Consider the following 14830-nt stretch of genomic DNA (forward strand, 5'->3'; position numbering starts at 1 on the left):
TACTTTTTTTTTTTTTTATTAGCAAAAAACAGTATACAGAATATATAAATTAAACATAACAGTACAGTGAATGCCAGGGGGTGTGTACAGTAAAAATTGCATTACATATGTGAAGTTTTGCACAAATATTAATAGTAGTCATAGCTTTTTTGTTAATAGAGTTTTTTAGGGTTGAGACATAAAATAATGTGTCACTGTGAAAATGTTTGAAATTGGGTTTAGTATTTGAGAATTTACATTTATGAATATAGAATTTAGCTAATAATATTAATAGATTCATCATAAATACAGCGTCTTTATCTTTATGCTCTCTAAACAAGCAGAATACCACAATTTCCCATTTCAAGATGAAGTCCTTCAAAATATTTCTGTGTATGAAGTTACAGAAGTCCTTCCAGAATGTCTTTGAGTGTGTACATGTCCAAAATAGGTGTTGAACAGTCTCTGGATGAATATAGCAAAAAGCACAGTTCACATCGATATCCCTCTTGTATTTAGTCATGAAGTAATTTACAGGATAATATTTGTGAATAATTTTAAAAGATACTTCTTTCACCTTGTTTGTTAAAAGAAACTTGTTTGGGATGGACCAGACCTTTTTCCATAAAATATTATCAACAAATTGATTCCAGTATGAAACAACATGAGGGATAGATACAAGTTCTTTCTGGAACAACACTCTAATGTTTTTGTTGCAGTTTTTGTTTTGAGAAAAGCAAATTTTTCCAGTTTGTGTTTCAATGACTTTGGGGAGGGAAACAGAAAGTGGCGTGGGCAAGATTGAACTTTTGAATAGCATAATAATGCCTGAAGGAATAGCATCAAAAGGAACAGCATACTCTTTAGGTGTGACTGGAAATATTTAAAACCGATACATTGTTGCAAACTCCTCAATCAGGAACGTTCTAAATGACGTCATCATACAGAAAAAAGGAACTGCATTGGTTTCAAAGTGTCACATGACATGACAGAGATACAGCTATAGAACCCTAATCATTCAAAGCAGCTTTTAAATAGAAGAACAAACATCTTTTGACATACATCTATTATGTTTTATTATTCTTTTACAAATATAGGAATGTTATCTACAGTTACCAATCAAATTTGATTGGTGTAGCAGGGATCACAATTATTCGACATATTCAAACCCTTTTTTTTTTTAAGATTGCAAAGGTTTCGTTGCCTAATAATGACTTATTTTTAGAATATTATAACTCAGTTACTAACTCAGTTACTTTTTTGAATGAGTAATTAGTAATTGTAATTAATCACTTTTTAAATGTTGTTCAACATTGCTGCTGACACACAGTTCTTTTAAATCAGAACCTAAAAAAATGGATTTACTCAGCTTTTCTGACAATTACTGTGTATTACTTTTATTTTAATGAAGCTTTTATTTTTATTAATGTTCTATTCTGTCATTAATTGCTTTGTTTTAATGTAATTCCTTTGTTCCTTGTAAATCACTTTGAGTTGCCTTGTGTCTGAATGCTACTATATAAATACATTTCCTTTGACTTTTGAGTTTTGTGAGGAGAGAGAAGGGGAAAAAGAACATAAAGAAAAGTGAGTGCGCCCCCTGCAGGACAAGTCCAGCCCCTGCAGGACGCACATGACACGGAACTTCCTGTTTCTCAGCCCTTTCTCTACAAACATGCCTCTCTGTGGATCTGTGAGCTCTTTATCTGGCTCAGAACGGCCTGGATGTCATGTGAACGAGCTGCAGGAGTGAAAAACGCGCCATGAAATCAGCTGTTTGATCTTCACGAATTTACAGACGCGACTGCGCAAAAGCGCAGAGACGCTCCAAATGAATCCGTCCTGCTCCTCCTCTTATTACTTACTGTTTCACTTTCACTTACTGCACCTGGAGAGCACGACACGGTAATGCCATCTGCTCGGACTTATTTTACTCAATGCGAACAACAATGCATGATAATTATGATAGTTTTGATCACATATGAGTCTGTTTTATGCGCTTTGATGACTTCGATTAACGAATGAATGAATGAGAATGATTGAAATCGAAAGTGTGAAGATGGTGCATTGTTATGCTGTCAGGAAACTGTTTATATATTCAGATAAACTAGCGGAGATAAATGTGTAAGTACAGGTGAGAAGTGCAACTTTATATTTAAGTCAGATGAATAGTTCAGGTGGGAGAGAAAGGTGTCTAGTGAACATTTATAATCCTCAAAACACACTGTTGAAGAGCAGGATTAGCCTATTTCCTTTCTTGACACGTGTTGTGTGTCCAGTTAGATCTTAAAAATCTTGGGATGAAAGTTTCAGATGTTAAACAAACTTTTCCATAATATGCAATTAAAATACACTAAACCAGACAGTGTATGTATGCAGTTAGAACCAGTATGCATCACATTTCCCACCTCTATTAACATCGCAGGCCTTAACTGAGTACAAGCCAGGGTGTCAAACATAAGGCCCGCCAGCCAGAGCCGATCCGCCATTGGGTCTTAACAAGCTGTTTTTCATAATATAGATATTATTTTTACTACTGTTCAGCTCCAGTTACCTGTGAGGAAATGTTTTGTGCCTTAGCAGATCCACTATGCTCTGGAAGTTGTAATGTGGATATTAATGATGAATGATGCAGAGGACTGTTGAACTGTACTACATCTGTCCTCAGAAATATCATGCTGTTCATAATGTGAAACGATTGTTCAATAAATGTGAACATTTTCAGAATGCACTTATATTCATTTGCACTAAAATGAAGGAAAAAGTTGAAATTGCTGTTTCTGTGAATTTTCAATGATTGTACTTGTTTAGACCACTTGAGATCAGATTGAGAAGTATCAACAGTTATAAAGGTTTTTGGGATATTTCATTGTCGGTTGCACCAAAGGCTTTTATTAAAATTGGCTTTATGTTGAGATTGTAGTCATTTTCTGGAGTAGTTGTTTGGTTTTGTGAAAACAGACATTTCCATCATGTTTACTCTGCACCACAAATTGGGCTGAATGTGGCCCGGACTGAAAGGTGTTTGACATCCCTGCGATAAACTGTTCTACCCAGTGACAGATAAAAGTAACATGGTCATTCAAATACACACAAAAAAGTGAAAACTGCAGTGATTAGTAAATTGCGATTTGAAGGAAATCACACTTTTTAAAGAAAATGAGGAAAGTCACATTTAAGCAACAAGTAAAAATATTGCATATAAGTAAAAAATAAATTTAAAAAACTATTATTGCAGAAATAAAATTAACTCCATGTTTTTGTTCAGGAGTTTTTCTGCTTTATAATTAAACTCTGTTTCTTATTGTCCAAAGTGTGGATTAGAGTTAATTCACTTATGTTCCCTCCAGTCCAGTTTCGTATAAGTCGTGAGTAATGTATAGAATGTGACGTTTCCTTTCTCTCTGTGTTTTTGATCTTGGTGTGTTGGTGTATGTTTCCTGAGAAACTGATCAGATTGGCAGTTCCTCCACTGTTGAATGGATATGTCTTTCATGAAGTCTTATCCAAGATTTTGTCCACTTTGCTTGGAGGAGCCTCCTTTCTGGCATTCACCAGACACAGGTCAAATGGCGTTCCAGTCTGCTCACCCACAAACTGAGACCCAATTTCTAGATTTATAAGCTGTTGTTAAAGATCTATTCCTTCTCCCCTTGATGGTCCTCAACTGATCCATGTTGAATGTTGACTGTCTGAGAATTAGAGCTGTTTTAAGCCTCCAGTCTTTCAAAAAAGGATTGTTTTTCCTATGTTTTGAACTCCCTTCATTGTTTGACAGATATCTCCTCATGTTTGGTACAGGACTGCAATACAATTTTAAAAGAGCGTAATTTCCTTAGACGATGGCTTTTTTTCACCGCATTACTGAAATCTAACGTTTTCTCTCTCAGGTGAGAGGATTTCCCTCCTTCCTCGTCACCATGTTGGTCGCTCCTTGTCTGTTGGCGCTGCTTTCCGTCGCCTTTCCGTTCTCATCTGCGGCGCAGCTGCCAAACCAAAGCCAAACCAAAGACCTCCCGAAAGCCACCAGCGGTGAGCCGTTCCCCTGGAACCGCATGAGGCTGCCCAAAACCGTCTCGCCGCTCCACTATGACCTGAGCATCCACCCCAACCTGACCACACTGGACTTCACCGGCGTCGTCCGCATCGAGCTGGAGGTGCACGAAGACGTCCACGCCGTGATCCTTCATGCCAAGAACATGGAGATCTCCGGCGCTCTGCTGCTGGCACCTGAGGGAGCGAAGCCCCTCAAGGTGTTGGAGTATCCTCAGTCTCACCAGCTGGCTCTGCTGTCGGATTCCGTCCTCACCAAAGGCAGGAAGTACGAAGTCCAGCTGGCGTTTGCTGCTAACTTGTCTGACAGCTACCACGGGTTCTACAAGAGCAGCTACCGGACCAAGACTGGGGAAGTCCGGTAAGAATCCGAAACATGTTTTCAAAGCTCCAGGGTTTAGATTTCATTGTTTGTATGAAGGCATCTGAAAAAAATTAAGACTTGACCAGTCAAGACCAAGACCAATTGCTTAACATCTCCTGTTTTATTTGATTTGAACTTACCAGATTTGACCAAATGTCTGAAATATTTAGAGAAATATATGCAAGAAAATCTTGGAAATAGTCGGGTAAATCACAATATCTCAGTATAAAACTTAAGCCTGGTACACACAAGAGGATTCTTTCCAGCCTTCCTGGATTCAGAGACCACACACTTGAAGATAACAAAAGACAGATTGCACAGGATCTTCTTCTTCTGGAGCCCTCATTTATACAACATGGCGTAGGATACAGACTTAAAGTGTGCGTATGTCCAAAAGCCAAAAATGGCGTACGCCAAAAAAAGTCAGATTTATAAAACCGGCATATATTTACCTGCCTGCCAATTTTCCCTTTATAAATCCACAGCCTGCTCAGAAAACAGTGCAGGTGGATTCTCCTCGTGGTCTGCCCTGGACACGCCCACTTCCTACCATAAGTGCTCAATGCATAGTACCTCCTGAATATTCTGCCTGCTGATCAATGGCATTTTACGATCAATCGTGGCAGAGAAGACATGGAAAATTTAACAGAGAGTGAAATAGAAGCGCTTGAGGAGGAGGTGGAGGCAGGAAATGATATTTGGTGGTGACAGTGATATCGTTAAGAAAGAAAATCGGAGTGAATGGCAGCAGGCCGTCAGCTGATGTATTGTTGTGTTGTGTCCTCAGAAGCGGGTGGGAGGTGAGGAGGGGATGGGTGTCCTGATAAATTTTCCTCTATAGAAAGTGTTTCACTGCTGCCAGAGCTACAAGTCTGTTTGGATTATGATAGAACAAAATGTGGATTGTTAGGATCATGCTCTTGATTGGCAAGATGTACTCCTGATATTTCTATCTCAGGTACTAACGTGGTTTATTCTGCAAGTATTTCTGATCATGCAACAGCTGTAGTTAGTCAAATGAAAGGAAAATATATTCAAATCAAATCAAAATTTATTTATGGAGCCTTTTTATAAAAACAAAATGGTCCCCAAAGTGCTTCACAAAGGAGCCATAGAACAGGGACAGAACAACATAGAACACAGGATTTGGCTGTGAATAAAGGAAAGCTGTTGGACTGATAGTAGTCGACTGGTGTAAAATGTGGTCTTGACAGACTTTCTGTCATCGTGTGATACATTTTCAGAGTCATGGCGTCCACACAGTTCGAAGCGACCTTCGCTCGTGGAGCCTTCCCCTGTTTCGACGAACCTGCGTTCAAAGCCAACTTCACCATACGGATTGTGCGAGAGCGCGGCACATCGCCATCTCCAACATGCCCAAGGTAATGATGGGTTCTTGGTGTTGAAGATAGTTTCAGGGTGAAGTATCTTCATTTAAAGTTTGCAATGCGGCTCCTTCCTTTTCCAGCTGAAATCTGTGGAGCTGCCTTGGAGGTCTGCTGGAGGACTACTTTGACACCACTGTGAAAATGCAGCACCTACCTGGTGGCCTACATTGTGTCGACTTCCTGTCAGTGAGCAAGACCACCCAGCACGGTGTGGAGGTGAGATCCACGAGTCTCTGTCTCCGTCGTGTTAAATGAGCCTTTTGAAGAGTGTGCAGCGTGAAGCTTGTTTATTTTCTGGGGTTCTCATCAGATTTCAATCTACGCCGTTCCTGAGAAGATTGACCAGACGGCCTTTGCTCTGGACGCTGCTGTGAAGCTGCTGGATTTCTACGACGACTATTTCGACATCCCATACCCGCTTCCCAAACAGGGTCGGTACAAACTTAGAAATCACATACACACACCCATATGTGCATACATACATATATACGTATCCACATATATACACACCTGCACACATACAGACATATACTATCCAGACAAATGGCTCTAAGCTGCACACTGCTGTGAGTTTTCTCTGTCGGCCAGGTGTGAGTCATTGTAGGGTGCCTGTTGCAGGAATGACTTCATGTATCTGACCTTGTGACAGCGGAGCGAGACTACATGATATGAGTAATATGTATTTGGGATAAAAATCCCCAATAAAAATACATTGTAATAAAATGTTACTTATTCATAGTAATAAGTTGCACATTGTCTACTCTGTAAGTTGGTGCCTAATGAGCGTTGAGTGATGATTAGTATTTAGCATCATTTGTTTGCTGGATGCTTTCTCCCCTGCAGACCTGGCTGCCATCCCAGACTTTCAGTCCGGCGCGATGGAGAACTGGGGTCTGACCACGTACAGAGAGAGCGGACTCCTCTTCGACCCCGAGAAGTCCTCCGCGTCCGATAAGCTGGGCATCACCAAGGTCATCGCCCACGAGCTCGCGCACCAGGTGGCTGCTCTCTGCCGTTTGTGTGCTCAGGCTTCATTCGAACTGAGCCATTTCCAGTCCCCAAATGTTCTCCTGAAGTTTTTCTGTGTTGTGGCACAGAGTATTCTGAAAGATTTTTTCTTCCCTGTCCGTCCAGTGGTTCGGTAACCTGGTGACGATGGAGTGGTGGAATGACTTATGGCTCAACGAAGGTTTTCGCCAAGTTCATGGAATTCATTTCCCTGGACATCACCTACCCAGAGCTGCAAGTGGTGAGAGCTGAGCACCAGAAGCTCGTTCCAGATCGGACTTCCTGCCTCTGTCAGGTGCTCTCTGGATTGACCTGTTCTCCATCTTTGCTCCCAGGACGACTTCTTCTTGGGAAAATGCTTCGAGGCCATGGAGGTGGACTCCCTCAGCTCCTCCCACCCAGTCTCCACCCCCGTGGAAAACCCCACACAGATCCAGGAGATGTTTGATGACGTGTCGTATGACAAGGTGAGTGTCGTTCACAGACATGTGACCATGAGGCTCAAGCTTGCAAAAAAACTGTCTAATGCCATTATTTTCAACCAAACAAGAGAACTAAATCCACCTTCAACAATAAAACATGAAGCAAGACAACTTGCAAAGTTCTTGCAAACGTAAAAGAGCAACAGTTGGCACTTGTTAATTTCATTAATTTCTCTTTTTTTGTCTCAGGGTGCATGTATTCTGAACATGCTGCGGGACTTTCTCACTCCTGAGGCCTTTGAGATCGGCATCATCCGATACCTGAAGCGCTACAGTTACCAGAACACCGTCAACAGCCATCTGTGGGAGAGTCTGACTGATGTACGTGCTGTGTGTGTGTTCTTGTGTTACTCATTTCATAATGGTCCCACATCAAACTAGAGTCAGAATAACCGTTAAGTGTTTGATTTTACAAGGTTAAATTTATATGAAAGTTGGAAAGCTGCAAAAATATAGTGTTACACCACGGCCACTGTGTGTTTGTGACAGATAAATTAGCCTGATAGGTCACTGAGGAGCAATAATGAAGAAAAACGGGGTTAAAATTTTACTTGGGCTTGTAGCAGCTGTAGCTATCGCTAAGGTTAGAGATCTGCAGTGAATGAATATAAGTTTGCAGAAGTTATGGATACGTGATTTAGGTGTTTTTTTGGACCTCAAAACATGGTTTCATTAGAAAAAACGGTGACATCACTTTTCTGACCTCTATTACTGTTAAACTCAGTGCTTATCAGGCATAAACTCTGTTATCACTGAATCCTGAATTGGACGCCACTGTTTGAGGGTAAATCACTTTGAGGATCTTTTGTTTGGGAACAAATCCAGCTGAATGCATCTGTATCTACTGGTCTTTTTGCTCATTTTATGTGTATTTTGGTGTTTTTCACAAACCAGATCTGCACCTCAGATGATCTGGACGAAGGTCGATTGAGACACAAAGAATTCTGCTCCAAACGTGAAGTCCAGTCAGGAGCCTCAGTGAGTGTTTCCTTTAAAACACGACAGAGATGATGCTTTATATCAAGGGTCCTGGTTTTTGGTCCTGAAGGATTCATTTTAGTGACTGTGGGATGTGTGCACAGAAGGGTATTCTGATGACGAGCTGGATGTCAAGGCGATCATGGACACCTGGACGCTGCAGGAAGGCTTCCCCCTGGTCACTGTGGAGGTCATAAGGTCGGGAAGTCAGGCTCAGTCAGGAGCGTTTCCTGAGACAGACGACCCTCCCTCACTGAAGGGTAAGACGCACTATTTCCTGCATTTACACTGGTTAATATTCAACCAGAAGTTGATGTTTTCTTCCAAACTTCAGGTGGTATATTCAATAGAATACTACAACGTAGGAATAAAATACTTTTGCATTAACTCATTGTGTTGTAGGATGATAGTGCGCAGTACTGTAAAGTGGTTTTAAGGGGAATTTTTTGTTTTTTAACTAGAAGTCAAACTAGTTCTACACTGCATTGCTAGAAACCTGACTTCATAATTACGTTGCAGTTGTGCTTCTCGATACAAACTTTAAAGTGCCATTCAGGTTTAGTAATTTCATTCAAGCAACTCCTCAAGATGGAACATTTCAATCGAATGCCCTGTCACAACAACATTTCAAGTGAAAACACAGTTTTTGCTCCCAACAGATAAAGCTCTAAAAATGTTTTGCAATCCTTCGGTTTTCTTCATCGTCTGTCTGTGCTATTAGATTCCTGTGGCAGATCCCACTGACCTACATGACCAGCGCTTCCAGCACCGTCCACAGATTCCTGCTGAAGACACAAACCGGTGCGGATTCCTTCACAGTCATCGTTCAGAGTTAGAATCTTAAAGTCCTCTTCGGGTCTTGACTCCGCCCTCTACCGCAGACGTCCTGTACCTGCCGGAGGAGGTGGACTGGGTCAAGTTCAACGTGGACATGAACGGCTACTACATGGTGCACTACGCGGGAGACGGCTGGAAGTCCATCATCAACCTGCTGCAGCACAACCACACGGCTCTGAGCGGCAACGACCGCGCCAGCCTCATCCAGAACGTCTTCCAGCTGGTCAGGTCTGAACAATCTCACCATCCTACTTCATCCTGCTGTGAAGAACTTTCGTACCAGTTCCAGCATCGATTTGACGTGACGGCTACTCTGTGTGTGGCAGTATTGGCAAGTGAGGCTGGACACGGCGCTGGAGCTGTCCCTGTACCTGTCCAGAGAGACGGAGATCATGGCCGTCACTCAAGGCCTCGGAGAGCTGGTACCGCTCTACAAGCTGATGGAGAAGAGAGACATGGCCGAGCTGGAGAACAAGATGAAGGTGAGACCAGGCTTTAAGAGCAGCTCTGGCATATGACTGCATATCTAGTATATGGAATATCTCAAACTGACAGGTGGTCACGCACTTTCTTATTGCCTTGCTGTCATAACACCCCGTTTTCATGACAGTGTTGACGGTGGTTGCTTCCAACTCTTTTCAACTTACCCCGATCCGGTGCTGGGTTGTGTTTGTTTGTCAGAGTTACATCGTCGACCTGTTCCGGGACCTGATCGACCGGCAGCAGTGGACGGACTCCGGCTCCGTGTCTGAGCGAGTGCTGAGGAGTTACCTGCTTCTGTTCGCGTGCGTCAGGAACCATCCTCCCTGTCTGGCCAAAGCCAGCCAGCTCTTCCAGCAGTGGAAGGACTCTGATGGCACCATGAGGTCGGTGGCTCACACCGCGGTCTGCTCTCACACACGCCGTTCAGTCTCTGTAATAAAGTCACTTTCAAAATGCTGTGATTCCAGCCTTCCTGTTGACATCACCATGGCCGTCTTCGTGATTGGTGCCCGAACGCCAGAGGGGTGGGACTTCCTGTTTGAGAAGTACCGGCATTCGCTGCAAAATTCGGTGAAGAGCCGCATGAAGACCGCCATGGCTGTCAGTCCTTTACAGGAGAAGCTGCAGTGGTGAGTACAGGATCCAGGACTCGACGGTAGTTCTCTTTCAAACAGAAGACATTCTTAAGATTCCTTCCGCCCCTCGTCGTGTTTTTGTCGGCAGGATGATGGAACAAAGCCTCTCCGGGGAAATCATGAAGACTCAGGACCTCCCTGACGTGGTCGTGTCTGTCAGCAAGAACCCTCGTGGGTACAAGCTGGGCTGGGACTTCCTCCGAGCACACTGGCACACCCTGATCAAGAAGTCAGTCTTCCCTCCTCTCACCACCCACTGTCACTTAGTAGATTTAAAAAAAAAAAAAAAACTCCCGTTATCTGTAAAATTAAGTGTTTTGTTGGAATGTTTGATCATTCTGAACTCTAAACTGTTTGCTCCAGGTTTGATCTGGGCTCCAACATCATATCTTACATGGTCACTGGAGTGACCAACCAGTACTCCACCCCAGAGATGCTTGATGAGGTGAGTCCATGTCAACTTCAATCAGTCAGTCCCTCCATGATTTATACATCTATACTGTAGTTAATGCTGTCAAAACATTTTAAATGTTGGGAAGAAGTAATCATACAAAGCAGTTAGTGGAGAGGAAACCTGATGTCCAACCAACCAATCCTTCAGGTGCTGCATCTCAGAGTCGTGTCTTGTTTTTCTTGATCTGATTCAGTGCCGTCCTGCAGGCCCAATGAAACCCATTGACTGACTGATTGTGGCCCACGTGCCATGTGTTTGACACCCTTGATCCAACTCATCTTCAAAATAAATGTCATGTGAACATAAGCAAGACAAAGTCAACATATAAGAAATCTATAAGTGTAACAAATCTTACAGTTGCAATCTCTTATAGTCGCATAGTATAAGCTCAATTCTGATAGGTTATACAAGCTGTTAACAGGACTACCTTCTGTGGGAAAATACATCACAGTAGATATAATTCGACCAAAGCTTACCGCTTGGCACGCGGCACGCGTATTGGATCAGCTGTGATCGCACTGTCTTTACTGGCAGAGCCACTAAATTACATAATATTGAATGTTTGTGTAAGATAAACAGCTGATGCACAAACTGTCTGATAATCTGCCCCGTGCCGGTCACAGGTGGGGCAACATGCTGCCGGTGCTTCACAGAGATTGGTGATTGGGGTAAGGTGTTCACTGAGCAACAGTAAAAGATCATTATTTTGTTGAAGTGCAGCGTCAGTGATGCTGACCAGGCAACGAATTTGACAAAATATCCCTTTAATGAACAATGAACCCTGTGATTGTGAAGAGAAAGAGCCAAAAAGCCTCTGTTTAAAGTCCACAGAGGCAAGATCAACAAGCAATGAGGTATTTGCTGTATAACTACTGATAAATCCAGGTTTGTTCAGAGGTTAGAATAAATCTTAGCCGATAAATGAAGGGATGGAGGATTACAGTTTGTGACAGCTCACCCGCTTCAAAGCATAAAAACTCATTATCCTCCTCAGGGTTAGGGCTTGGCTTTCCGTCCTCATTAAAGAGCGGCCTTTCATTGGATGGGGTGTCGTGTCCGCAGGTCCGAGGCTTCTTCGGGTCCCTGACTGAGGAGACGGGCTCGGAGATGCGGTGCATCCAGCAGACCTACGAGACCATTGAGGACAACATCCGCTGGATGAACACCAACCTGCCGCTGCTGCAGGCCTGGCTGGACAAGCGCAGCCGCACAGTGAAACACGAGGATTTGTAGCAGGAGGGGAGACACGTGAGGATGATAGTGTGAGTTTGGGCACAGGGTACAGAGGCTGCGTGACAATTTCGCCAGCCAGGTTTTCTAAAAAAAGAGAAAAAAAAAGACCGTTTTAATTTGTAAGTCAGCTGGGATTGCTTGCAAGGATCGACAACAATCACAAAGTGAAAAAAGAAACATTTCTTAATTTATCTCTTTCGTGTGGTAGAACTAATGAAGTATAGTGCATCGATTACTTTTAGTGTGGTGTTTTGCTTTTTGTTTCGTTATTGTCAGCAGAGGGGAATATTTCAGACACGAAGCTCCCACAGAAAACAGTTTGGCATTTAAGTAAATTTTGGGTGAATTTTGCAACTGCAACATTCCGAGTGTCTGCAGGGACCAAAGGCCCTGTTCACATGACATTTGAAGTGAAACCACATCATTTTTACATTTTCATTTCAGAAAAGTTTCATGTTTACACGGCAACGTTTCAAAAACGATGTCTGTCTACATGGTCATAGCAGAAACACTGAAAACGATGTGTGCATTTTCAAAAAGTTGCGTTCTTTCCTTTTTCCACTTAGCGAAAATCAGACAATTTTCAAAAAAGGTTGCACTTTGGGAGCTGTTTTCAAAAAAAGTTGCACAAGTTTTCATTTTTCACTTGAAAATGTCATGTAAATGTAAAGTTATTTCACAATATGTTTTAAACTAAAGATAATTCTTTTAAGAAGTGTTCTATTCATGCATCATGAAGATCTTTCATCTTTTAATAAAGTAGAAGCAATGCAGCGGTGATTCCACTTTTGTGGTCCGTCTTGTAATGATGGCGACAGAGATAGGAGCTGGGTGTCTGTGGCTTTGAAGTTAGAAGAATTGAACTTGCTGAAGTCGAGCAAAACTGAACGCGACATTTTCTAGAAGCTAAATAAATCCTATTTTAAAGGGCAGAGTTTTGTACGCTGGTTAGAGTGGGAATCTCTTCCATTGTTTTACACTGTAATAATTGGTGAGGGGGTCCACGGTCTTCTTTGTTAAAGTTTGGAAGACAAAACATTTTTTAAAATGTGCCTGAGTTACTGACAGAACTGAAGTCACGTGACTTTAGAGCAGAATTTATCGTGATGTGATTTCAAACCTTTTTTCCCCAAGAATAGATTTTTGTGATGTTGTTGTCCCCCTTTCCAAGCACTCTGATTTATCCAGTCCACTGTGTGTTTTATTACTGCTGTAAGGGTTTTTAGTGAAGTTGTGTACATTTTGCTGCTCTGTTGCCGTGGACAACATGAATGATGTACAGAATTGTACAGTTTGTATATTTGATTTCAGCTTTGTCTCTCAAATTATCAATTTGCTTCACAGGATAAACACATTCTGACATCACTGGATTTGATTAAAAATTCATCTTTCTAGCAAAACTGATGCAAATGGAGAAAAAAAAACACAATACAGTGTGTAATCATATTTCAGTCTGTTCAATGGAAAATAAATGAAACATTGGAATCACTTTGACTGTGCAGTCATAATTATTCATCTTCTTAGTGCATGTTGTTTTATTAGTATTTATGTTTTTAATTGTTATAAAAGATCTTTATCTATCAATGCTGATCAAAAAGTTGTCATATATTTAGAATATAGGATTTAAAAGAAATCAGACTGAAAGGTGTTATAAGATGTGAAATTAATTTGACTCCAGCTCATTTGATAACATGGACACTTCTAACTCGACTGTGAAACATTAGAAAATGTTTGAGGCCACCGTTACAGGTTACAAATAGCCTCCTAAATTGATAAAGTTACATAATGCTGCTTTATGAAGTGATGATCAAGGATTCAAAACACAAACGGGAAGAAAACAATTTAGAATTTCTTCCTCTGAACCATTACTTTTTCAAAAACATTTCTTTATAGATTATCTCAGAAGTTCACCTCAGTATGTACAGTACATCCAATATATACTTACAGATATCCCGGATCAGTCAAATTCTGCTCTTCCTCTTCCATAGACCCTTTTATTAACTTTTTTCCTGTACATCCTTTTATATCGCGACTGTTCCTCAATTCCGTCCTGCAGACTGATATGCATATGCTTTTTTCATGGTGGTTGAAATACTGGGTTTTCTCTTAGTGCTCCTCTCGGGTTATAGCCTCCTTTTTCAAATCTCAATAATTTGGGATACAGGTTATTCCAGGTTTTCCATGTGTTTTTTTTTTTTAAACCTGACTCAAAGTAAAAGTTGTGTATTAAAATTCCAATACTTCCGATATTGTTCAGAGTCACTTAAACCACCTTTCTTACTTATTTTGATAAAGCTTGAACTTCAACCACTTACCTTGACTATGCCCCACTTTTGCGGTGCTGAGAGCCACTGAAAACACAACCTTTTGAAAATGACTCCAAGGTTAAACTTTTTGAAAAGTGTGCGACTCCCATCTCCATGAAAGTCGAGGAAAACACAATTTTTGAAATGCACACCACCGCAGATGAACAATAGCAACAATGGCGGCCTCCAGAGAGGCGTGACCTTTTTTGGGGGGCTTTCGGAGTAAATAATGGTTCATCATTTTCTAAATGTTGCTGTGTAAATGTGAAACTTCCTGAAGCGAAAGAATGTGTTTTTACTTGAAACCTTGTCATGTCAGCAAGGTCTATGTTTACAGGACTGGTGGACCGGACAGCTGCACTACTGAGTAGAAGAGGTGGAACTGTGCTCAGTGTGTTTGGCAGCTCGTATTTATGGTCACCGAGCTGTCGGCTAAGAAACAGTGGGAAAACGTAGCTGTTGCTTTAAATCTCTCGATAATGCTATAAATCATGCTGGATCTCTGGCATAAACCCATAAAGCTGAAGTCCACCCAACCAAACACGCCCATTTTTATGCATGTGATCATACAGAACATGCTTGTCCAACCTATGTATGAAAGGTATGAATGTTTAAAGAGACGGCAGATAG

General features: G+C 41.7%; 1 protein-coding gene across 1 annotated transcript; it reads left to right on the plus strand.

Moving 5' to 3' along the window:
• Window positions 1-1657: 1657 nt before the first annotated feature.
• On the plus strand, window positions 1658-12067 carry LOC115398462 (endoplasmic reticulum aminopeptidase 1-like). Its single transcript, XM_030105223.1, is given in 25 exon segments — window positions 1658-1884; window positions 3870-4393; window positions 5641-5744; window positions 5747-5778; window positions 5865-5885; window positions 5887-6000; window positions 6095-6215; window positions 6628-6782; window positions 6919-6975; window positions 6977-7033; window positions 7128-7259; window positions 7464-7595; window positions 8169-8256; window positions 8360-8448; window positions 8450-8493; window positions 8495-8512; window positions 8974-9053; window positions 9134-9317; window positions 9416-9423; window positions 9426-9571; window positions 9771-9955; window positions 10040-10201; window positions 10296-10436; window positions 10571-10652; window positions 11724-12067. Coding segments are annotated over 24 exon segments (2817 nt in total). The 5' UTR covers window positions 1658-1884; window positions 3870-3899; the 3' UTR covers window positions 11895-12067.
• Window positions 12068-14830: the final 2763 nt, after the last annotated feature.

This window comes from Salarias fasciatus, chromosome 12 (assembly GCF_902148845.1).
Source record: "Salarias fasciatus chromosome 12, fSalaFa1.1, whole genome shotgun sequence".
Classification (NCBI taxonomy): domain Eukaryota; kingdom Metazoa; phylum Chordata; class Actinopteri; order Blenniiformes; family Blenniidae; genus Salarias; species Salarias fasciatus.